At 40.7% G+C, this 23279-nt stretch overlaps 3 protein-coding genes across 4 annotated transcripts in view; all 3 read right to left on the bottom strand.

The window, feature by feature from the left end:
* Positions 1 to 327: 327 nt before the first annotated feature.
* znf687b (zinc finger protein 687b) lies at positions 328 to 12240 on the bottom strand. Its single transcript, XM_007542502.2, is given in 11 exon segments — positions 328 to 579; positions 581 to 1009; positions 1669 to 1756; positions 2264 to 2364; positions 2444 to 2797; positions 3478 to 3640; positions 3724 to 3900; positions 4985 to 5169; positions 5260 to 5555; positions 7208 to 9493; positions 11980 to 12240. Coding segments are annotated over 10 exon segments (4239 nt in total). The 5' UTR covers positions 9480 to 9493; positions 11980 to 12240; the 3' UTR covers positions 328 to 405.
* A 1211-nt stretch (positions 12241 to 13451) lies between these two features.
* On the bottom strand, positions 13452 to 20293 carry LOC103130966 (26S proteasome non-ATPase regulatory subunit 4). Its single transcript, XM_007542504.2, has 10 exons — positions 20202 to 20293; positions 19493 to 19633; positions 18830 to 18944; positions 17917 to 18003; positions 17713 to 17781; positions 16761 to 16976; positions 15319 to 15427; positions 15104 to 15235; positions 14975 to 15027; positions 13452 to 13920 (listed from the first exon to the last, which is right to left on the bottom strand). Exons 1-10 carry the CDS (start codon positions 20225 to 20227, stop codon positions 13750 to 13752), a joined length of 1119 nt encoding a protein of 372 aa, XP_007542566.1. The 5' UTR covers positions 20228 to 20293; the 3' UTR covers positions 13452 to 13749.
* Positions 20294 to 20873: 580 nt separating this feature from the next.
* LOC103130968 (phosphatidylinositol 4-phosphate 5-kinase type-1 alpha-like) overlaps positions 20874 to 23279 on the bottom strand; it is an 18051-nt gene continuing 15645 nt past the window's right edge. For both annotated transcript variants that reach the window (XM_016666308.1, XM_007542506.2), the window contains 2 exons: positions 22647 to 22731; positions 20874 to 22566 (listed from right to left, as the gene is read on the bottom strand). In XM_016666308.1, coding sequence (XP_016521794.1) covers positions 22498 to 22566; positions 22647 to 22731 — 154 coding nt within the window. In that variant the 3' untranslated portion in view covers positions 20874 to 22497. The remainder of the gene's footprint in view (positions 22567 to 22646; positions 22732 to 23279) is intronic.

The raw sequence follows: 23279 nt of genomic DNA on the forward strand, positions 1-23279 counted from the left end.
TTAAAATTTATTTTAATTATAATAGCACAAATGAAATTCTTTGCTACACAAATGTAGCACAGTTGATTGACACCATATTTTGTAAATATCGGGGGGCAGGTTGACCTTCGATGACCTCTGGAACAGTTATCTTAAAAATCTTAGCAGCACAAACATTAGACACAAATTTCATTCAACTTTATGAAGGTGGAGTTCCAGCTTCACTCAGGTCCGATACAAAGGCTTCTGACCCAGGAAGAGCTTCTCACGAGACTAGCACAGGTGTAACAAGATCAAACATGCAGCTACAGTCGCACAGAGGCGGCACCGTAGAGAGTAAAATGTTTCTGGGTGAGCTAAAAAAAAAAAAAAAAAAAAAAGTTTCATCAACATTCATGTTCTGCAGCAGCCTCCGCGCCACGCCCCCTACTGGGGCTTGTCTGTCTTGTGTGCGGTGAGGAAGGCCATGCCGTGGGTCCTGAAGTGCGTGTTGAGGTCTGTCGCCTTGTCGAAGCGTCGCCCGCACACCTTGCAGCCCAGGTTCCCGTCGCCGTCCTCCAGGTGTGCCAGCGGGGGGGGCGCGCGGGGCGCCGCGTTCCGTGTCGCTCTGCGTGTCTCGCACCCGGTGGGTGATGAAGCGGTGCCTGCTGAGGGAGCCGGCCGACGCGAAGCAGACGCCGCACTGCAGGCACTGGAAGGCGGCGGTGTCACCGCGGTGCTGCGGGATGTGGCTCTGGAACTCAGCGCCGTCCTCCGTGGAGAAGCCGCAGGGGACGCAGCGGAAGACGTTGTCCTCGTCCTCCAGCTCGCCAGGCGCTGACGACGTGGACGCCACCGATGCCCTGGTTCTCTTTGCGGGGCCAACGCCGCCGCCACTGCCGCCGCCACTGCCACCGCCGCTGTCCTCTGTGGCGCTCTCCTCCTCGTCTGCTGCCCGGGCTGCAGGAGGTCCGACTTCGCCGTCGAGCTCCGAGGAGCTGCCCGGTCCGTCGCCTCCTGTAGCAGCTCGCTTCCTGGTCAGGGGAGGACCCTGAGCGCAAGCAAAGCAAGAAAATAGCAACAACATGAGGGCTCAAATAGACACATTTATCCCCACGGATGGGAAGCAAATCAATTCAATCTGATTTTTGTTTTTCAAAGATTTTTTTCACCAATTCACTCATGTTTCTGCAGTTCTGCATGATGCTTATTAAGAAGTGAATAATTTTTAATTTGCCTCTACTAGTTTATAACAAATATTCTACAATAAAGGCTTAAGTGGTTAAATAAAAAATCTGCGCCAATATGATGCTATTTTTAGCATCAAACTAATTTTTGGGATTAACCAATTGCTAATTGGATGCAAAGAATTCTTGATAATTTTATTACAGAATTTGAACCAGGTGAAGCTAAAGCCAGGCCACTCAAGGAGCTCTGTGTTGAACATATTTACAGACAGTGGGATACTTTTTATCTTAATGTTTATTTAAATTAAGATATATATTTTTTCACAAGCACATTCTACAGAGACCGCTTTTGTCAGAAATCCAGTTAGTTTAAATTAACTGATTTCTAGTCAAAGGTCACCTGTGGAACAGAAGAAGCATTTTGGACTAATGTAATATGCAACAGAAAACCCAGACATGGCCAATGCTGCAGAACTCTGACCTGAATCTTAAATTAAATTTTTAAATTACATTTTTTACTCACTTGTCCGTCTGTTGTTCTGTGATGGAGTCGGATATGTTTGTCCAACAAGAACCGGCTGCCAAATGTTCTTTTGCCTTCTGTGCAAAACCTGGATAAACACATAAGAACGGATGTAAAATTTTATTAAAATGTCACACACAGGTAGAAAGCGCTCTACCTCTAGTGGCCAGAATATGTCATCTGAATATCAAACAATTTAATTTAGAGTTTTAAAAAATTAATTACAAATTGGAGGTGATAATTTAAGAATCTACAGACAAATTAGAAGATGCTTAGAAAGTGACCAAATAGATTTATTACACATCGATTAATACATGTCAAGGCATCTGTTAAAGAGAGCTGAATAAAAGTTCAGTGGAAGGAAGAACCAGTAGAAAAAGGTACACAATTACAAAGCAAAGTCTATAATAATTTGCAGGATAATCTAAATAAAATCTAAAGCTTAAATTATAACTCAGAGTTTCACTTTTTGAATTAAAATTATGCATTAAATTAACTTTTAAAGTTAATGTAATTCATTGAGATGCACTAAATTGTTAATTTGTTTTACTGGGTTACACTGAAACCTTTTTCGTCACTGATGAAAGCGACTCACTGGCAATGGAAGATCCTTTTGTTGCCCTCATGAATGACGCGTTCATGACGCCGCAGGCTGGAAGAAGTGCTGAACGTCCCGCCGCAGATACGACAGGGAAACTGGAGCAAAAACAGAGGAACAAAATAAACAACGCTGTTCTTCAGATGGTCCCATTTGTTTGAGCGTCTGGAGCGTCACCTTGCCGTGCTCCATCTTCACGTGACTCAGGTAGTCTTCGTTGTCGGTGAAGGTGGTCTGGCACTGAGGGCAGGTCCACTCGCTCACGGCGCTGGAATGACCCCCGACCCCGGCGCTGCCAGAAGACTGGCCTCCCGGGGCTTCGTAGTCCTCATCCCCTTCATCGTCGTCGTCATCCTCCTCCTCGTCTTCCTCCTCCTGCTCCCGCCCCCAGTCCTCGCCGTCCGAGGTGTCGGGCTTCGCAGAGGATTTCGACTTGAGGCCGGAAGGACTAGAGGAGTTGGTGGGAGCCGAGGAGGAGTTGGAGGCGTCGGGCTGAGACTCAGGTTTGGCTGATGGGCCTCTGTGAGCCGTCTGAGCAGAACCACAGGAAAACGTTACAGAGCAGAAGTTCACAGAACCTCAATGCATCATTAGAGAAGAGATGAGTCTGTAATGGCGGATACTTCTACAGCAGACAGGATTCTGGATGGATGGATGGATGGATGGACGGATGGACAAAAGGATGGATGGATGGACGGATGGACAAAAGGATGGATGGATGTCCAGATGGATGGACAGACTAATGGACAGTTGGTTGGATGGATGGATGGACAGACTAATGGACAGTTGGATGGATGTCCAGATGGATGGACAGACTAATGGACAGAGACATCTATAACTAAGAGACATCTATAGCAGCGCTCTAATCTAACTCTTTACACACAGACACACTTCTTTCCTGGTGGGGCCAGGGGCCTCTGCCCTTTAAATTCTAGATGCAGCCCTGCTCCAGCAGCCTGAACCAAACTGCTGAACGGACTCCTCAGCCGCTCATCGGGTTCTGCAGAACCCTGGTAATGAACTGAAGCTGAATTAAGACTGCAGGGATGTTCTTGGTGCAGAACTTAGGACAGGGTCACCATAGAGGAACCCCGCTAAGGCTGACCCAAGGTTTAATGTTCGCCTTCTCTGACACCACATTCATTGTAGAGAGCAATGGACGGGCAACACATGAAGGCGACGACAGGAAATGTTCTGGTCCAAACACACACCTTGATGTGCTCCATCATTGACCCCTTCTGGGCGTAGAGCTTGGTGCAGTCGGGACACTTGAACACATGCACTTTCTGCTTGGCTAAATGAGTGTCAAAGTGCATGTACAGCAGGGGCTTCTGGGTAAAAACCGTATCACACATCACACACTTGTAGATCATCCTGTAAAGAGAGAGGAAAAACATTTGGTCCTCTTAAAATTCAAATAAAGAAGACCTTTGGGTGGGTGGAGGAGGGGGACATACTTGGCCTGTCCTCCAGTTAGTGTTGGGTGCTGGGTGCTGATGTGGTTCTGGGCGCTGGGGGAGGACTTGAAGGCCATGGGGCAGCTGGGGCACTTGTGGAAGACCTCGCAGTGAGCTGTCTGAATGTGGGACTTGATGGAGTTCAGGCCCCCAAACACAACCTGGCAGCTTGAGCACCTGGAAGGAGCAGAAAGACACCATCTTGACCACACCTGCTGCACCTGCCGTGTTGGATGAATCTACTGACAGCATTAATCACGATTAGCAACAATTAATCACAACTGGTAACAATTGATCACGATTAGTAACAATTAAATCACGATTAATCGATTGTTGAAATAATCGTTAACCAATTTACGAATAGAATAATCATTAACTGGAATATACAAAACTTAAAACTGAGAAAACACCACCTTGAAAACAAAAATTATGCCAAAAATGTACAAAATATACATATATTTTTCATCTAAGATGAAAAACCGTCTTTGTGTGTAAATTTATTCTACCCAGAATTCCTCAAATGACAGTTTTAGCTTCATCTGGTTCAAATTCTGTAAAGTAAATCTTTTAAACGTTTGTTTTTCAGTTATCAATAAAAACACTAGCTAACAGATCAGCTCTACACTGTATTGATGTTAAGAAGAAATGTCTGAGCATTTCGCATGTTGATATTAGGAGTATTATTTTAGTTTCGGATGCATCCTTTTGCTACAAATGATCAAGCTTTCACTAACAGGAATGCTCCATTTTAGGCAATAAAATATTCATTTTCATATTGAAAAACAGAACTGAATCATTTATTTATTTGTATCTATTAATGCATTTCAAATCTTGTGTAAAGTGTTAACTGGTTAAATGAGAAATCTGCACACTGTGCCAATTTGTTATTTGAATAACTGATTGACATCAGAAAACGTTTTTGGATTAATCGGTTAATAATTGGATGCAGAGGCTGCTTAGTAGATTTTTTTTAACCAAGTGAAGTTAAAATTATGCCACTTGAGGAGTTTTAGGTAAAATATAAGTACAGACGAAAAAAAGTTAGGCTTAATATGTTCTGAGTGTGTCGTCTATTTAGAAATTGACCTTTTTTAGAGTCTGTATACTCAATAGCAATTAAATGATTACTAAATTAGTTGAGAATTATTTGTGTAATCAATTAATCACGATTAATCGCTATAGTCCTACGTTATTCTTCATATTTTTCCCCTCTTGCTGTTATTAAAGCTGAGGTTTCATCTTCACACAGCTGTCTGCCCACCTGTATCCGATGCGTCTGGCGAAATGCAGACACGCCTCCTCCAGGTGGGTCTGGAAGCTGGCCTGCCGCGCCGTCCCACCACACTCGGGACAAACGTGCGGTGCTTTGTGTTTGTGGATCCTCTGGTGGGCGGACACGGCACATGAGTTGGGGAGCATCATGGGAGGCGAGCACTGGCTGCAGGTCTGCAAAAACGAACATTTTCGAAAAAACATTCAGCATCCGTTGATGTTTTATATGAACAAACCTCAGCAGAATACGGGTTTGATCCTCACCGAGCTGGGAGCACCTCTGATCTGCTGGAAGTGAGTGACCAGCTCCGCCTTGCTGGAGAATTGCGTTTGGCACTCTGGACACTTGAAGTTGTTGTACTGCAGCCCCTCAGCCTTCTTGCAGGGCAGCGGCATCAAGGCCTGCGGCCCCTGAGGAGCGCGGCGGACGGGTCGAGTCGGACCTGCTGCCGCTGGAGACGAGGCGTCCTTCATGGGACTGGAGCCTGCGGGGACGGCGGCACCCCCTGATGTGGCAGAGGGAGAGGAGACCGGAGGAGAGGACGAAGAAGTGAGCAGGCCTGGACGGCCAGACGGTGGACACCGAGCAGGACAAACAGGTGGAGGTCAGCGAAGATGGATAAAAAGAAAAAAGATGCATGCATAGTTGTGATTCATAACCATCACAAGCTGTGTGAAGTTCCAAACCTGGATGCAAATTAATTAATCTAAAGTTGATTGATCTTATCCATCAACTAACTGAGCTGACTGACTGATAAACAGCCATTTTCTTAAAATCAGTAATCGATACTAAATGCTGACTGAATAAAAGGAAAATTGTGTGTTTTTTCACATTATGAAACTTAAACATATCTGTAAAATATAACAAAACAGAAACCTTTTGTTGCTGAATAGAAGAATAAAACTCAAGCATATTAGTAAAATATGCGAAACACTTAATTCCCCATAGATATCAATACAGAAATACTGTCTGCTCTTGAAGGAACTTTAAAACTTTGCTCCGTGTAGCGAAAGCTATCAACATCAACCGTTTTTCAGCTTGTTACATATGTCCTCGCCTTCGTAGCACAAAAGTAATTTTTGGTTGAAAAGTTGACGCTTCGCCGCGTGAACTTAAGGAATTTGTAGAGTGTTTAAATGTTTTAAAAAAGATCCACATGAAGTGCACTTTGCTTCCCACACCGGGCTCTGCTTGGACCGTTTCTCTTTCCTGTTCTAGTATGGCCGCTATCTTTGATTCTGTATCAACGGCTCCGCTTAAGTATGACCAGCAGCGCCCTCTGCTGGATGGCGGTCAAACTGCAACAATAAAAACGGTCTAGCTAGCGGACGTTGAGTAACTTTTCGGGGGAAAAATTGTACTCTAAGGAGTATTTTTGTTATGCAATACTTTTTTACTTTTATTTGAGTAACTTTATTATTAAGTATTGCTATTCTTACTTGAGTAAAATGTGATTCTCTACCCACTGAATGAAAAATTTACATTTTTTAACCAAAAATTCACCAGAAAAAGATAAACAAATGCAATTTTTGTTAAAGTTTTATACGTTTTTTTATAGAAAGAAATTGATTTGGGACATTCTTCTTGACTGATTTGTTATTTTTTGTTACTTTTACCAATTACTGTCATTTTGGTCCTTGAAATACCAAAAATTCCACTTAACTTTATATTTTGGTGAGTGATTTGGTGACTTAATATTTAAAAATGTTAATTTTAAATTAACATATTTAAAAATTTTAATTTTTAAATATTAAAAATTACTCGATACTTCAGGAGACTTTTTACCATATACTTTTTTACTTTTACTTGAGCAAAAATATGTTGAAGTAGTCCATGTAATGATGCAAGTTTTAAATATTAAATGATCGATGTCTACTCAGTACTTGACTAGACTTTTTACTAAATACTTTTCAATTCTTGTGTCACTTCTTGGGAGAATAACTTTTCCCTTTTACTTGAGTAAAAATAAGTTAAAGTCGTGATACTCTTAGTAAAATTTTTGGGAACTCTACCCAGCTCTTATTTTAATCTAATACCATTAATTGACAATTGATCATAAGTCAAGACACCTTTTACATTAAAAGTAAAAAATCTTGCATTTAACCTCCATTAAATGCAAAACATTAAATGCATTCAATGGAAGTTTTATCAACATTTGTGGCTGTAATGCAGCAAAATATTTAGTGAGAGTGCTTCTGCACCTCAACTTACCACCAATCGGTGTTATATCCTGCTGGCCAATCATCTGCTCCACAGTGACGGGCCTCATGACCAGATGCGAGCATTGCATCACCAGGCCACGCTCCTTGTGCTCCCTGGCGTGCAGCAGCAGGCTGCACTTGTTGAAGAAGGCCAGCCTCTTGGCACAGTGGTTGCAGGTGACCTCTATGCGGAGCGACCGCCGGTCGTAGTGCCGTGCCAGGCTGCGCTCCAGAGCGAATGCGTCTCCGCACTCTAGGCAGCGGTAACCCGTGGCGGGCACCGGGAGCCCCCACTCGGGCGGCGGAGGGGCTGAGAGGTCAGGCTTGTAGCTTGGCAGGAGGTTTTTGCTGTTCAGGATTTTGTTGAAAGCCTCCACCAGACTCGACTGGCTGCGGGAGATGACGGCACCCGTGCTGTTGACTATTGAGGCGGGCTTGTTTGGCTGGACGGCGTTGCCCGAGATGGTGCCACCACCTCCGTTGGCTGTTTTGTTGGCGGCCGTGCGAACGCTTATCCCGCTGGCAGCGACGGAGAACTTGGGGGAGGAAGCCACCGCAGGCGTTGCCGGCAGGGCGGCGGACTTGGTGATGCTGACAGCCGTGGCCGAAACCTTCGCCTTGTCCGAGGAAGCCATCTTGTTTTGGACCTTTGTGGCGGCGGCGAGCATGACACTACTGGCTGCAAGTGTAGAAACGGGCAGAGCGTTCAGAGCGCTTACCTTTTGGGAAGATGTCGTCATAAGACCAGGGGAAACATCCGTCTTCTGCGTTTTGTTTGATAAAAGCCTGTGTTCCCCAGTTTGACCTTTAGGGTCCAAGCCTTTTCCACCGCCTTTTGACGCCACCCTGGTCACAGTCCTGGTAATCCCACCTGTGGAGGTTTTAATGGTTTTTATCCTGACTTTGAGGGGCCGGGATGGAGCTCCAGGGGGAGCAGGAGCAGCACTTCCTGTTTCTCCTCCATCAGTGGAAGATGGCTTAGCCTTTCCATCGTCCACCTCCATACTTTCTCCCTTGTCCGCTTTGCCGTCCGCGACCCTATCGATGCCGTTTCCCACCTCCATCTCTTCCTCCTCCTCTTTAGGCACCCGCAGCTCAGGGGGAGGCGGAGTGGACGCCACGGCGGGGCTGGAGCACCGCTTTGCCGGGACCTGAGCGACTGAATTTGGCATCTCCGGCTCGGGGCTCTCAGGTGAATCTCTCTCCTCTATTACATGTTCTGGATGTCTCTCCTCCACCTGTGGAGTCTCCACTGAGCCGGACTGTGGAGCGGACGCAGAAGGAGTGTCCCCAGGTTTTGGTTGGGTTGCTGCAGAGGATGCAGGCTGCGACAGAACAGAATCAGACTTGTACCGCCTGCTCATCTGCGCGCTAGTCGGCGAGTCGGGGTTCTCCTGGATCACCAGAGGACTCCCCAGATCTGGGTCGGAATCGTCCTCCTCCACCTGGTGCTGGAACCCGCCAGCTCCGCCTTTTGGGGCGCCGTTGAAAGGCTGAGATGAGAGCAGCGGCTGCGATGAAGGTGCAGAAGGAGGAGCTGAAAGCAGAGGCTTCGACGGCGGAAAGAACGGCAAGGCGAGTCCGGCTGGAGAGGACGACCCGGCCGACACGGAGGAAGATGAAGGAAGTGAGGCTTTGATGGCATCCGCCCTCTCTTGGCCCGTGTCCTGCTGCTGCTGGTGCTGCTGCTGCAGGAGCTGCATCTTTCTGGCCCGACCCACCGGATCTCCAGATCCCTGCGCCACCAGAGGTTTGAGTCTGTTGAAAATGTTCCCGCCCTGCTTGTGAGGCTTGACTGTACTGGCACCGGCCGCTTCTGCGGAGGCTTTGGGAGTGTTCACGGACCACGGCCCTCCGTTGGACTGGTTCTGGCCGAGGGAAAGAGGCGTGGTGGAAACACCGGAAGCTCCAAAACCGTTGTGATTGAGCGCTTCGGATTCAGCGCAGGCGCCGAGTCGGGGACCGGCGTCCGCCCCCACGATCACGTCGATGGGGTGCTGCTCCGCATCTCCGTCCCCGCCGTCTACGGCTTCATGCCGGACTTTGTTCTTCACGATCACGCTCACGATGGAGGTGTCCGCCTGGGGGTCCGAGGGACTGGGCGGCCTCAGGGAGGACCCAACGCCCACCACACCTTCCTGCTTTCCCAGGGGCGCGCCGGCCGGTCCGTGGGGGCCCTCGGCCTCATCCGGCGCCGACTGTATGGCCTCTTTGGCATCTATGTCAGGGATATCAAACGCTGCCAATAGGTCATCAAAATCTGGGGTCTTCATGTCCCCCATACCGGGATCCACTACTGGAAAATTAGAAAATACAGAAACGTAAGGATTCATCTGGAAAAACGGAAAATTCAGTGATCAGGCTTTTACTGGCCGATTTTGATTCCCTGTCTAGTTTCCTTCTTCATTACATCTTTTTCAAAAGGAATACAATATAGTAGGACTGAAACAATTAATCGTGATTAACTTCTTACTGAAATAATCAACTAATTTAGTAATCAAATAATCGTTAGAATAGACTCAAAACAAAAGGCCATTTTCTGAAACAACAAATTTACTCGGGGCAGGAATTAAGCCAAAAGTGAACAAAATTTTTTGCGTTTAAAAAAAAAAAAAAAAAAAAAAAAAAAAAAAAAAAACCTTTTTTCTGTAAATATGTTATACGTAGAACTCCCCAAATGGCAAATTTAGCTTCACCTGGTTCAAATTCAGCGAAAAATAAATAACTTAAATCTCCTATTCAATAGCAATAAACAAACAGAATAATAAACAGATTAGTTCTACACTTTATTAATGTTAAGTAAAGCAGAAAGGACTGAGTTTTTCAGATGTCAATGTTAGAAGTATTTTTTTTAGTTGCAGATGCATCTTTTACTACAAATGATCAATCGTGCACTAATGAATACCATTATTGCATTTTGGTTAATAAAATGTTTGAATTATTCATTGTTGCATTTTTACTATTGTATAAAATTATCTTAATTAAAATAATCTGCAGAATGTGAAGGTTTTTTTTATCCTTTACTCTATTGTCAGAATATTTGACTAATAAAGTAATTAATAGCTTCAACTATAAATATATATAAGCAAATTCCTGCTTTAATTTGGTCATTAGCAGCAGGTTTGATAGCTCTGAATTCAACTGAAAATTAGGAAGTACAAAAATATCTCCATCTGTGCATCAAAGCATAAGCCTGTCTCCTCTAACTGGTTTTTACTCACCTCAAATCAAAGTGCAGCAAAAAAAAACATGCTGCGTCTCTATGAGCTGACAGAAAAACAGGCAACATTTCAGTTTTGATGTATTTAATTAAAAGGGACAAAAGAGATGTTTCTGTATTTGAGTGCATGGAGGTAATAATGAGGCTTTAGAAGTATTAAATAAAAGCTCAAACTTGCATCTTTGTTGCAGAATTTTTGCAAAATTGTATTCACCAGCAGGGTAGCATAGCAACATTTGGTAAATAAAGAACAGGCCTGCTCCATGTTAGGAAGTTAAAAATCACAGTGAGGTTATCAATAGTGGTAAACACATCTGTCAGTTCAATGTTTCTGATTCAGTTTGTGTCTTTCAGCATCTTGGGCTCATTTATCTGTGTCAGATACAGGTAACTGTTGCATTGGGTCTAAATCAAACATGCTCAAAATATCATCTGCATGCAAAGCTTGGAATATAACACACAAATATTGCATTTCAAACAGTTCTTTGTGAAATATAATGATATATTGCAAGGCCCCAATACAGAATTTAAACAAAAAAACAACTCCTTAGCCACTGTTTAATACCTTCATACTTGCAAATAAACATCATTCAATTTGTTTACCAAATCTGTTCAACTGTGAAACAAAAAAAAAATACTGTCATGATATTGTGGTAATTGCTTAATTTTCGTTTCCTCACAAAAGTATTCACATTCGTTTAACTTTCTCTGTCATCTTACAAACACAAACTTCAATGAATTTTGTTTGTTTCCTATCTGACAGGTGATTGGGGTATGAGTCTGAGCCACTCTGTTCAATACAATTTCATTTTTTGTATTCCTGCCGAAAAATTCACCATAAAGACCAACATTTAAAGAAGGTACAAATATTTATCCTCTCGTCCAAATAAACAAAATATAATAATAAACAGACCTGGGAGCAAAAGCTGGGATATTGACAATGAACCTAAGCTGTCTGGCTGCAAACGGCTTAATACATGTGATATTTAGATATAATAATACCTTTAAACCTGTCGGTTATTTGCAAGATATGTCACATGCATATTTGTTAAACATGATCTGCCAAGCTCCAGGAAGCTGAAGCAGGTTGGATGGGTGTTTCAGTCTCCTGCACTAGCACTGACTAGCCGGCTAGGCGAGTGCTAGCGGCGGCGTTTCTGCAACCAAACCCTCCTCCGGTGACAGGCTCGGCTCTTTTAAACCATGAATGGAGTAACGCCGATTTAATCATGCTTTCACTACCACGCTAGGGTTTAAAAACAGTGACCACATTTGGGGCGGTTCGTTTTGAAGCAGCGTTTCTGTAGCAGCGGGCTCCGTTATTTTAAGCTAACGATATTCCCTTCCGTCTGTGGCTGCTGGCCGCTGAGCTCCAGCCAAGACGGAGAGGGGTCATCGAGCTAACGAGCTAGCCTCCGCCGTTAAAAGCAACAGGAGCGGTCTGCTGGCGTCAGGTCTGACAGCGGCCAGAGTCCGCTGTTCGAGGGGTCGACGATGACGGAGAAAATTATGGCAAGGATGGGGATTTTACTTTAATATTTGATGTATCATGGATTGTTTACCTGGATGTGCGATTCCCGACTATCCTAGCTCGTTTTCAGCAGAATATGCTGCGCTTCTGGCGGTGTGCTGTTGGTGACGGAGCCGTCTCCGTTTGCCGAGACTTTTTGATGAACGATAGGAGCCATCATAATAAATGCTATGCTGTTCTCACTAATTTAATTCAAGCTTAAATTAGATGCTCGCTTCATACGAAACAGAATTATTTTTTTTTACCTATTTTGTTGCAAGGTATCAGAACACTGCTCAAAAGTAAGATAAATATACATTTATTTATTTTTGCATTTAATTCCATTAAAGAAAAATAACCATATACTATGCACAGGTGTCAAACTCCAGTCCTGGAGGGCCATGCCCTGCAACTTTTAGATGTGCCTCTGCTGCACCACACCTGAATAGAATAATTAGGACATTAGAAGGCCTCTACACAAGAAGGAGGTAATTAAGCCATTTCATTTCAGTGTTTTGTACCTTTGGCACATCTAAAAACTGCAGGACAGCGGCCCTTGAGGACTGGAGTTTGACAACCATTTAAGTACAGAATTGGTGGAGGATCTTTGTTTGCATCTCTGCCAGGTCTCTGATTGAGTAAAACATTAGATAATGTGCAGCTGAGTTAAGCCCCATTCAGAACTGGACTCAGAAGTATGAAAGTGAGCCAAAACATGCATGTATGTCCATCAATTACTGGTTATGAATTATGAAATGGAAAGTTGTGGGAATGGAAAATGAAGATGCAGTCAGGTGACTTCAAACATGAAGCATGTGCAAGAAACTCCTCACGCATCTGTAAGCTGACAAAAGAGGGGAAAACCTTCCTCAAAGTAATACCAGCGACTAGTATGGTTAGAATGAGAATCATGAATTTATTTTGATCAGAAAGGCTAAGATTAGCTATTAGGGGGTAATGTCATCTAACTTTTTCTCAAATGATAATGGTAATGTTTATCTTTTGCCTGAAGGGTAAAATACCATTTTTTGAAGGGATCTATAAACAGATTTAGACAATGAGTGAACAAATAAAGAATTTTAAATATGTTTTCCACTATTACTGCTCATTTTAAATTGCAGTTTTGTAATACACAATATTAGTTGAACTTACATTGAAAATGTAGTATAGTGACTTTCATAATTTTCCCTAGATATTGTAATGCAGAGCAGTTCAAAATCCGAACGGGATGCCCGTCAACGTGGAGCCAAAAGATTCGAATCAAGGAAAAGCGCCGCAATTTCCACCACTGTGCGCTCCCCATCACGTGACCACACGCATCCCATCAAGCCAGCGTTGGGAAAATTGCAAGGATGCTGTCGCAAACGACACGTATATGTTTTACTTTTATTATACAGATTATAAAAACACTGTTAAAACTACGAGGCCCCATTCTTAGAACTACTCTAATAATTTGCTGTGATTTAATCTATTTTTGTCTCTAGTCTTTCACTGATGCCAGAAACCAGTCCTTGAAGGCAAGAATGGGAAAATGAGGCATTTACACCTGACTTTTATTGCAAAAACACGCAGACAGGCCAGGAGAATAACTGTATGGCCTACAGCTATGATTAATAATGAATTGGTTATTAATCACAAGGGAAAAAGTGAAGAGTGTTCAAAATAACAAATGATCCTAATGTTTTGTAAATTCATCAAATTGTATTTCAAGGGAATTTATCCTGTCAAATATATTTTTTTTATTATTTCGTGTTTTGAAGGAGAGTTTCAGCAGTCATATTTGCAAAGAAATCCTACAACTGTTCATTTTTCTTTGGTCGTCTCATTTCTTCTTCTCTTCATCTTTTTTGCCGTCTTGCTTGTTTCCAGTCTGGGAGGCCAGGGAGCCCATTGCGTTGCGGATGGCCTCGTTGTTGGGATCCACTCCAGGCAGGTTCTCCAAGACGCTCTGAAGGAACTCTGGGTCTTGCATTACATCATAGTCATCCTCCTCCTTTTAAAAAAAAAAGCATGAATTTAGAAAGTTTAGCCGTTTTTTTTTTGTTTTTTTTTTTACCGAATTTAAAATATTACTTCCAGATATCACAACCTTGTTTACCTCTTGCGTCATATTGGGAAAATAATTTCTTATTAATAGAATACATTTTAAGATTAATTTCATACTATAAATTGAACTGTGATGGATCAAATTCCACATATATACAGCGTTCTCTGTTTTCAAATCAATTAAATACTTTATTGGTCATAAAGGAACATTATTTTACAATAATTTAATGGTTTACTCTCAAATTATAGCAGGTATTATCAAAGAGGTTAAGTTTTAAATATGGACCTTCAAAAAGCCATAAAAAGGAAGAAAGAGAATGGCTTGATGGATGGATTAACAGATAAATGCATGAATCTATGATGAACAATAGATGAATAGGTACAAATTTAGATAATATGACTGGGAATGCATTCTGGAAATACAATTATTTTTTCTTAATTATTTAGACCTGAAAAATACTCAAACTAAATTTTCCAGCAGAAAATTATATGGATGATCTGACTGAAAAACATACCATGACATCAGTGTTTCATATCAGTCAATATCCATAATAATTGATAATTTTTTGTTTTAAATATCTGAAATACTACCTCTTAAGCCGTTTCTCTCTTTACTCCATGCCGTTCTTTTTATTCACAAGCAGTTACAAGGCTTTGTGGCGAAACATGAAACTGCTACTGCACACGACACATGAGAAGTTGTTGCTAGGCAACCAAAGACATCAGATGCAGAAACAACAGGCATAGTTAGCAGCTAAATGTCTTTTTCTAAGATTATGCCTTCCAGTTATGAAGTTATTGGCAAAGCTTTGCCGAGTTCCAAGGACATTCAGCTTGCGGCCTCCATCAGGGTCATTCCCTGAAGGCCACAAGTCGAAAATGCATCGCTCTGTTAATAAAGCTGTTGTCTGAAAACACATTTAGCTGGAGCCTTAAGTTGTTTTCATATTCCAACTTGTCTTTTACTAAAACAAACTGCACAGAGTCTGAAGAAGACTGACCTTGGCTGATTCTGCAGCATCCATTGGCGCTCCCGTTTCCATCTCACCATACTCTGTTCACAAGAAAACAATTATCCAACATACCAAGAGCACAATGAAGTATAAACTTGTACAAGGAATGAAACCCACCTCCTCCAGCTAGAGACATCTGCATGGCGTAGGCTATCTGTTCTTCCTCTGTCATGCTGCTGAAATCAGGAAGCACTGCAGCACCGCTCTCAGGCTGAGAGACCGACATCTTTAGCAAGGCGTCCTCCGACTCTGTCAAAACAATGACAAAGAAAATCCATCATTTTCTGCTGTTTTATAACAATCGGGTCAGTTCTAGCAAATCTTGAAGCTACCGTCTGCAGCGGGTGTGGAGACGCCGGCCTCGGCAGCAGAAGCAGCAGTGGCTCTGCGGGCCTCTTCCTCCTGCCGCTGTCGCTGCTCCTCCATTGAAACACGCAGGGCCTAAAGCCATTCACAGAAATGGCACAATGAGGAGTAGTCACAAAAAACAACAAATAGGAAACACAGCTAGAGCAACGCAGGTGCAGTACTTAAAAAAATCTCAAGGTTGAAAAAGAAATTAAGAAAATACATTACAGGTGTCAAAAATTTAGCCCCTATATAAGTTTATTCCATAGTTTAGAGGACAGGTGTCAAACTCCAGTCCTGGAGGGCCACTGCATTGAAACTTTGAGATGTGCCTCTGCTGCACCACACCTGAACAGGATAATTAGGCCATTAGCAAGGCTCTGGAGAACGTATCTACACAAGGAGGAGGTAATTAAGCCATTTCATTCCAGTGTTTTGTACCTGTGGCACATCTAAAAACTGCAGGTCAGCGGCCCTTGAGGACTGGAGTTTGACACCCCTGGTTTAGAGCATATTCTTGAACCATTATTTGTTCCACAAATGCTACTTTTAATTTGAGTAAATTTGCTGTTATGCTAAAATCACAATAATTAGATGCCCTTTACATGCCAACTGGTTACTTGAAGGGATGGCAGCAGGGGGAAAAAAAAGCCCTTTCTGTCCTACCATCATAAACATAAACATGGAGTATTTGAACTCTACTGGGAATTTACCTGGAACTGTGTGTCTTGGTACGCTGCGTTTTCTGGGAACATTTTTGAGATGGATTTGATGTTAATGGATGAATGTTGAGACAAAAATACCCCTTATTTGCTTTCAACTATGGTCACTATGGTAAAAATGCCCCTTGTTTACTTTCAACTATTTTGGAATGCAAAACAATAAATAACTGAAGGATGAGCCAGAGAGAATCAGACTAATCAATTACGCAAGGCTACGTAAAGAGGAATGGCAAAAAGTCCCAGTTGCTCCAACCCAATGACATGTAATAGGAGAAGACTAGATATTAACAACAGGGGGGCAAAATTTATTCCACAACTAATTTTGGTAAAAAATAATACACATTTCTTTCCACAGTCATTTTTTCCACTAAAAATCTTTGGATCTTTCTTTATTTTCCATTTTAGATCAATTAATTTGAAAGCTTTTCACACAAATTTCGAATCAATTCTCTAGTTATGACATTAATCTAAATTTTTCAAAATCAGACACCTTGAATTAAGTCTTTATCAGTTCAGATTAACAGACAGGCTGTGGAAAGAATAGTTTACATTTTGTTCTTTTTCAAGAACATAAATAGTTGCAGATATTAAGACGTCGCTATGAAGTTGTAGCATTTTGATTCTGTGTTCCTCTGGGCTAATTTAAAAGTTGTTGTAAAATGCTAAGCTAACTAGCACCCAGGGCGGATGTTTTTACTGCTTACCAAGGCCAGCTCTGGATCAGCGCTGGGGTCAACGCCAAACTCAAAGTCGCTAGCGCCGAGCCCCATCATAGAGCCTCCCTCGCCGGCCAGGATGGGAGAGGACAGCAGTGCGTCTGCCAGGCTGGGTCCAGGAGGAACCGTCACCAAGTGGGAGCCTGTTCCCTCCTTTCCATTTAGAGTGTTAATAAATGCCGTCAGCTTTTCTGTGTTCACCTCCTGAACAAGCAACAGAAAACACCTTTAATCTCAAACTTCCGTACTTTAACTGTCTACATTGTTTTCTGGTGTTTTGTAACATCCTGAACATTTGAGTACAAAATATTGTTTGACAAAATCATGAAACAACACAAGGCTGGATCTGGATTTCGGTTTCTGAAGAGTGGAATAGAGCCATTTCACTTATTTTGTATTTGGACTAAAGTAAATCATCTCTTCTCCCAAATATGTGACTTTTGAACTTTGATAAAAGTACTGAAGGCTGTTTAAAGCACCATTGGGAAACACTGACACCTTTATTTTGGTGAGAAACAAAACAAATATCTAAAATCAGACCAATTTTAATAACCACAATCCAGTTAAACCTAATTCTAAAGGCTAAAGTCCAAAAAAGATATGAAAAGGCCCTTTTAGATTTTGGAGGCTGCAAGTCAGCAGGAAGAATGAAATTTAAACATAAATCAATATAAAATCCACAACTTTTATTGACTTGTTTCATTTTTGAGCTTTAGAAAATTGGTAAACGTCTGGTAAACCAATACTTTATTTTGGTTTACCAACTTTTACTGGATTGGTAAATGCTTCATTTACCAATCCAGTAAATTAATTTACTGGACTTACCAATCCAGTAAATGAAACATGTTAAGAAAATGTTGCAATTTTCAAGTCAATAGGAAACCAAAAACTACATTTAGCTGTCAGATTCCATTAGCGATCATGAAAATCAAGTCTTCACCTCTTCTCCAAAGTTGATGATATCCACATTCACCTTCTCCTTTTTCAAGCGCTTTGCCATCTTAACAAGCTGCCAGGCCAGCACAGTGTGACAGAGACAGGGAGGTTTGAGGCAGAAAGAAAACAGGTTGAAGTGGAAACAGTCGTACGAACGCATTCCTCAGAAAAGATTTACCGCTAAATGTCATGAAACACTTAAACTCACATCTTTTTCATTGTCTTCCACAGGACTCCCAACAAAGGCAATGATCCTCATTTTGTGGTTTTTGCCTTGTCTGTGTTTTAGAGCCAGCTGAAAAAGACAGATGTAAACATGGCTGCTCAAAAAGTGCTGCTCTGCTTTAAAATGCACATGTAAAAGTATTTAATATTTGTGAGAAGAATGATGGATTTAGTAGACATCTGCAAAGCTTCCCATATCCTTCGTTCAGGATTTTTCAGATGAGAAAAAAAGAAAAAGATTTAAAACTCCAGTGGATTTATATGTACCACAATTAATAAGATTTGTCTGGCTTATTAGTTTAGACATTTGGTATTTTGTGATTTTAGAAATCTCAGTTTGTTATTTTTTTTTAATAACTCGATAAAATATTTCGATTTGTAGGCCTCCATTTTTTTGATTTTGTTAATTTTTCCATTACACTACAGCCAGTTTGGCTGTGACTTGTGAGTCTGTTCAATTTATTTTAACTAAATATATTTATTTCTCATGCTGTTTTGGTTCAGTTGTGTTGTGTCTGATCTTGATTTTTGTTTTACAGTTTTCAGTGTTTGAATGGTAAAAATCTGAAAACTTTTGAGTTCTGTAGAAGGTAGAGAAACCACTCTACTGGATGAACTAGATTATTATGCGTTTTAATTTCTAGTGAATTATAAACACCTTAAATGCAAAGGCCATTTATTAAAACAGCAATTTTTAGTTATATTTAGAGAATTTCCTGTAATTTTTTTTTGCTTATTGTGTGTTTGAAATGTAACATCTCTATAATTTGATTTAAGTAAGACAAAATAAAAATTCACAAGGGTACACACAGGAGCACAAAATGCTGCTTCAATTTCAGACCTTTTCTATACTCACAAATTTGTTAAGTCAAAGTTTGAATCTGTGAACTGCTTACATGAGCCACTCTGATGCCGGTACAGAATGAGATTCTTCCTGTGGGTTGGACTGCGTGTAGTTTGGACAGAATGCGGCCAGAGTCTGATGTCAGGGTGGTAAGGACCTCACAGTTACTACATCACAGAAGAAACACAAACACTGTTGGCCATAGTTGGTATTCAGAGAGATGCATAGAACCCCGTGCAATCTCATTGGAATATTAGCCAAAGGTATTTATATACGTCTATGCTTATCGACTACCAAATAAATATTTCTTAGAATTTATGACATACATTTTTACGGGAAGTCCGCATGTGTGATTTTTGCACTGTAATAGCAAGTAGTCTTGATATATTTCCCCCAAACTCATTCAAGCACTGATGTCCCTTAAATAATTACCACCAAGCGCAGCCAGCAGAATAGAGCTGTGTGAAGCAGTCAAGATGGAAAGACCTCTGCAAATATGAATTATTAATCTGCTTATGCACTGAACTTTTCTTGTTGCAAAACAAGATAACTATTTTTCTTATTGCACAATAGTTATCAAATGTTGCATCAACATCTCAATCTTGTGAGATGTTGATACTGTAGTGGCAACTGCAATTAACTGTGTATCTCTATCAGTAGATTGTCTCTTGATATCTAAATTATGAATTAATGTAATGTAGGGAAAAAAGCTTACTTTGCCATGGTGATGAGTCCAACGTTGTTCTCCGGGTTGCTGCGTGTTTTGGAGTGGCAAACGATGTTGACAGCATCCTGCTGAGCCTGTAGTCTTGTGGGTAGAAAGTCTCCATTTCTCATGTATTCGCTGTTGTCCACACTAAAGGTAAAGACGTTAAAATGAGGCTGACCTCGTAAGTCAGACAACTAGATCATAACTTTAACCAAAATGTAATGTTAACTCTAACAGACTGGTTGAATTAGTATCGCATCTTAAGTCAGTCCCATATATCAAGCATCCAAAAACAAGATTTATGAAGCAGTAACAATATTACAAAGAAGGATTTTACACGTTTAAAAAACAACTAACGCAACTAGCTATGGATAACCCCACTGTTGCGACTGGTGTTAACAATAAAGAGTTCGCTTTTACCGTAACAGAGCAAAAAGCTTTCAATCGCAAGTGCTAGAATTATACCCATATCTTTTAGCTAAATAAATCCTTTACTAGGACGGGACTTATTGGTTAATTTTAGCTACAATGACTCAGCCACTCAACTCTGCTTTAGCCGGCTAGCTCTTAACCGTTATTTATCAGGTCAGAAATCCGCGACATTCGTCCTGTGTTCAGTTTAACCATTTCAATTGTCGAGTACTAGCCTATCATGTTTTATTATAAACAAGAAATAGTTTACAAACTACTTAAAATTCGTTTCTAGAGTTCTTACCAAACCATAGTACTTTCGAGCACCATTTTGGAAACTTCTTGTTGCCTCTGGCGGAGTCTAAAAATCCCCAATCCTATTGGACAAAAACTGAATAAGAGCACATATGATTGGTCACGTAATGTTACGTTCGACTTTCAAGCTGCGTGCTTGCGTGCTTTGTCCATAGACATCAATATGTATTAATGTCTATGGCTTTGTCACCCGGAAAACCGAACGACGCCGAGTAGGTGGAGTCTCTGGTAAGCCAAAGAACACACTTACCCGAGAAATCACTTGGGGTGATTCTGAGGTCAGCTGTTTATTTATCTTGGTAAATAAGAATTTTGATTGGTTATCCTGATGATACTTTGGCAAAATCTGATAACTTTACATCCAATTCAAAAACACCATGTAATAATGTTTCTTGAAAAAGTGTCCCTATTCTTAGTGACATATTTCAGCCACTTCCTAAATTAACAGTAGAGACACTGCAGTGTCACTAATATATGTGCTAAGTGATTTAGATAGGACACAAATGACTGGAAAGAGAAAATTCAGGGCCTCTGCTTAAGCTGCTGCCCAACAACCCGAACCCAGATAAGTGGAAAATTGTGGATGAATGGATTTAGTATTTTGGCTCATTGAATTATATTTCATAAACAGAAATACACTTGAAAAATAATAGAAAATAGTCCTGTGGCAGTATTTTCTTTTTTATTAAAACTGACTTTATATAAGAACAGTGTAAGTATCTGATTAGACTGCAATCATTTACAGCTACAACATTATTTCCAATATCATGAAGAAAGACTGTCTGTGCATGTGTCTCACAGGGATGGGCAACCCTGCACCAAGGTCAGGTGAACACCAATGAGAAAATCTCAAACATTGGCATCTGCACCTCTGTAAAAATGCTTTTACTTTCATGCACATCACTTGACACCTGTCAGAGTAATGTTGTGTAAACCGTACCAACCACATCCATGAGAAAACAAAATGATTGTACCAGCTTATAATAATGTCATTTCCTACTTTTTAGTTCCAGTCACATGATTCAAGAGAAACTGCTTTTTGATGAGTGGCTTTTATGTAAAAATACCTCTGTTTGAACAAACTCAAGACACAAAGTGCAAGATTCAGATCAGAGGTCTTTTATGAGACAGACCCCAGATCAGTGTTTGTTGAGGTGCTTCTTCACCATCCATCAATTACATTTGATCACATCTACTCAAAGTATAAAAAAACAACAATCACCTTCTTGTAAAATATAGTTTTGACCTTAACATTAGAAGTTGTTGTTAGGATTCACAGTGTTTGAAGTCATATAGATGCATTAGAAAATTTGGTTAAATAAAAAGCTGAGAGTCCTGACTTTCCCCAGCATTATGTACATTTAAAGCAAGGCTTAAAAAGAAAAAAAAAGGGAAAAAACAGCATCTTATTACTAATGAAAACAGTAATTCCTTTCAACATAAACATCTGCTTCAAAAAAAGTGTTCCACATATACACTGTATTGATTTGCTTTAAAGAAACTAAATCATTTGTTTAAAAAAAAATCATAATTCAACTTCAGCCACTTAAGGTGAGGTCTATAAACTGTTTATAGAAAATGTGTCCAGTTATTGAGTATTGAAAGTAAAGCCAATAATGATTTTACTTGCAATACCACTTCTTAGCCATTAGGAGGCGTAAAACGTCCAGATTTAAAAAAAAAAAAAGAAAAAGAAGTTACTATTAAAAATAAACTTAAGTCATTGACATCTTTAGTTCAATTCACACTTTTTGATTAGACAGCTCTTAAATACATAATATTCTTCAGTTATTTTCGAAATGTGCTCACATCTAAAGATATGAAAATTGCAACAATCCTTGATGTCACTTTGGATACATCCATCTTTTCTGTACAATATACAATAGGATAGATACCAGCGTTTGTATTAGGACCTGCAAGAGTGATTTGGCAAATACAAAATAAGGAATGGCCTCCAAGAAGACAAATAAATGAATAATAGAAAAAATCCTGAAGTCACTCTGAATGCTGGTTTAAATTAGGATAAGAATTAAATATTATGACTAGATTTGAATACAGGTACTCCTGGGAGAGAAAGATAGTGTTCACTAACCATCACATTAATGTTCCCACATTTACTAGTGTCAGAACACATATGTTCAGAAATCAATGTGCAAACGAACAGGAACATAAACAAAAAATAAACAAACGTCCGGCTTGGTCCCAGTGATTCACTACAAGGATTTTAGTCCTGGTACCTCAAGGAAGACAAAGAGAGGGATGGGAATGGAGGGCTTGTAAATAATTCAGTGTTGCTCATGAACACTTTCAACTTTATTTTCATTGAATCCTGGTTTCTGTTCCACATCTAATGCCTGTGGGGAAAAAAAACGTTTGATTAAAAAGACATAAGGTAAGCATAAGCTGACATAAAGAAAATTTAAATTTTACTTACAGTGCCTTTTCTTTCAGTGGAAGTCATGTCATTGAGTGGGATTGGATCCTCTGTAGTAATATGTTCTTGAACAGAAGACTGAAATCTGAAAACAAAGACAAAGTGATTTCTGGTGCAGTACCAATTATCACCAGAAGATGGCGCACAATGACGCGACTGACTATCCAGAATTATGCAGAAGAAGTTCAGTGTAAGTGTAAACTGTACAAACTAATCAGCATCACAGCGAAGCCTTTATTCAAGAAGCCGGTTTCTCAATTTCTGTTTTCACAGGTGGGTTGAGTGCAGAAGTAATAGATAAGTACCATTATTAGAAGTGTCTGTAAATTCAGGACAGTGTTTTATTGTCATTGATTCTATTTTGAGATATTTCTGTGTACTACAATTGACTGTTAACTGCTGCTAGCCGAAATGCTAACTGTCAATAGTGTAACCGTTAATTGCCGTTTCTCTAAATGTTATTAACCGTTAGCTTTCTTGAAAAAGTTAGGCAGGTTTTCGATTGCTTTCCCCTTGATTATAGGTGATAGGGTAGTTACAAGGTATACAATATCATATATTTATCCGAGCACTGGTCCACAGTGATTAAAAATGACTAAGCTAAGTTCATTATTGTGTATGATGATCCAGAAT

The sequence above is a fragment of the Poecilia formosa genome, unplaced genomic scaffold (assembly GCF_000485575.1).
Source record: "Poecilia formosa unplaced genomic scaffold, Poecilia_formosa-5.1.2 Scaffold701, whole genome shotgun sequence".
NCBI classification, from domain to species: domain Eukaryota; kingdom Metazoa; phylum Chordata; class Actinopteri; order Cyprinodontiformes; family Poeciliidae; genus Poecilia; species Poecilia formosa.

Coding starts and splice junctions, on each gene's coding strand:
- LOC103130966 (XM_007542504.2), bottom strand. CDS start 20,227: ATGGTGCTCGAAAGTACTATGGTTTG. Junction 18,004..18,829: donor CCGGCATCAGAGTGGCTCAT/GTAAGCAGTTCA, acceptor TGTCTTTTTCAG/CTGGCTCTAAAACACAGACA. Junction 15,428..16,760: donor CTGATCCAGAGCTGGCCTTG/GTAAGCAGTAAA, acceptor GAATGGCTTTAG/GCCCTGCGTGTTTCAATGGA.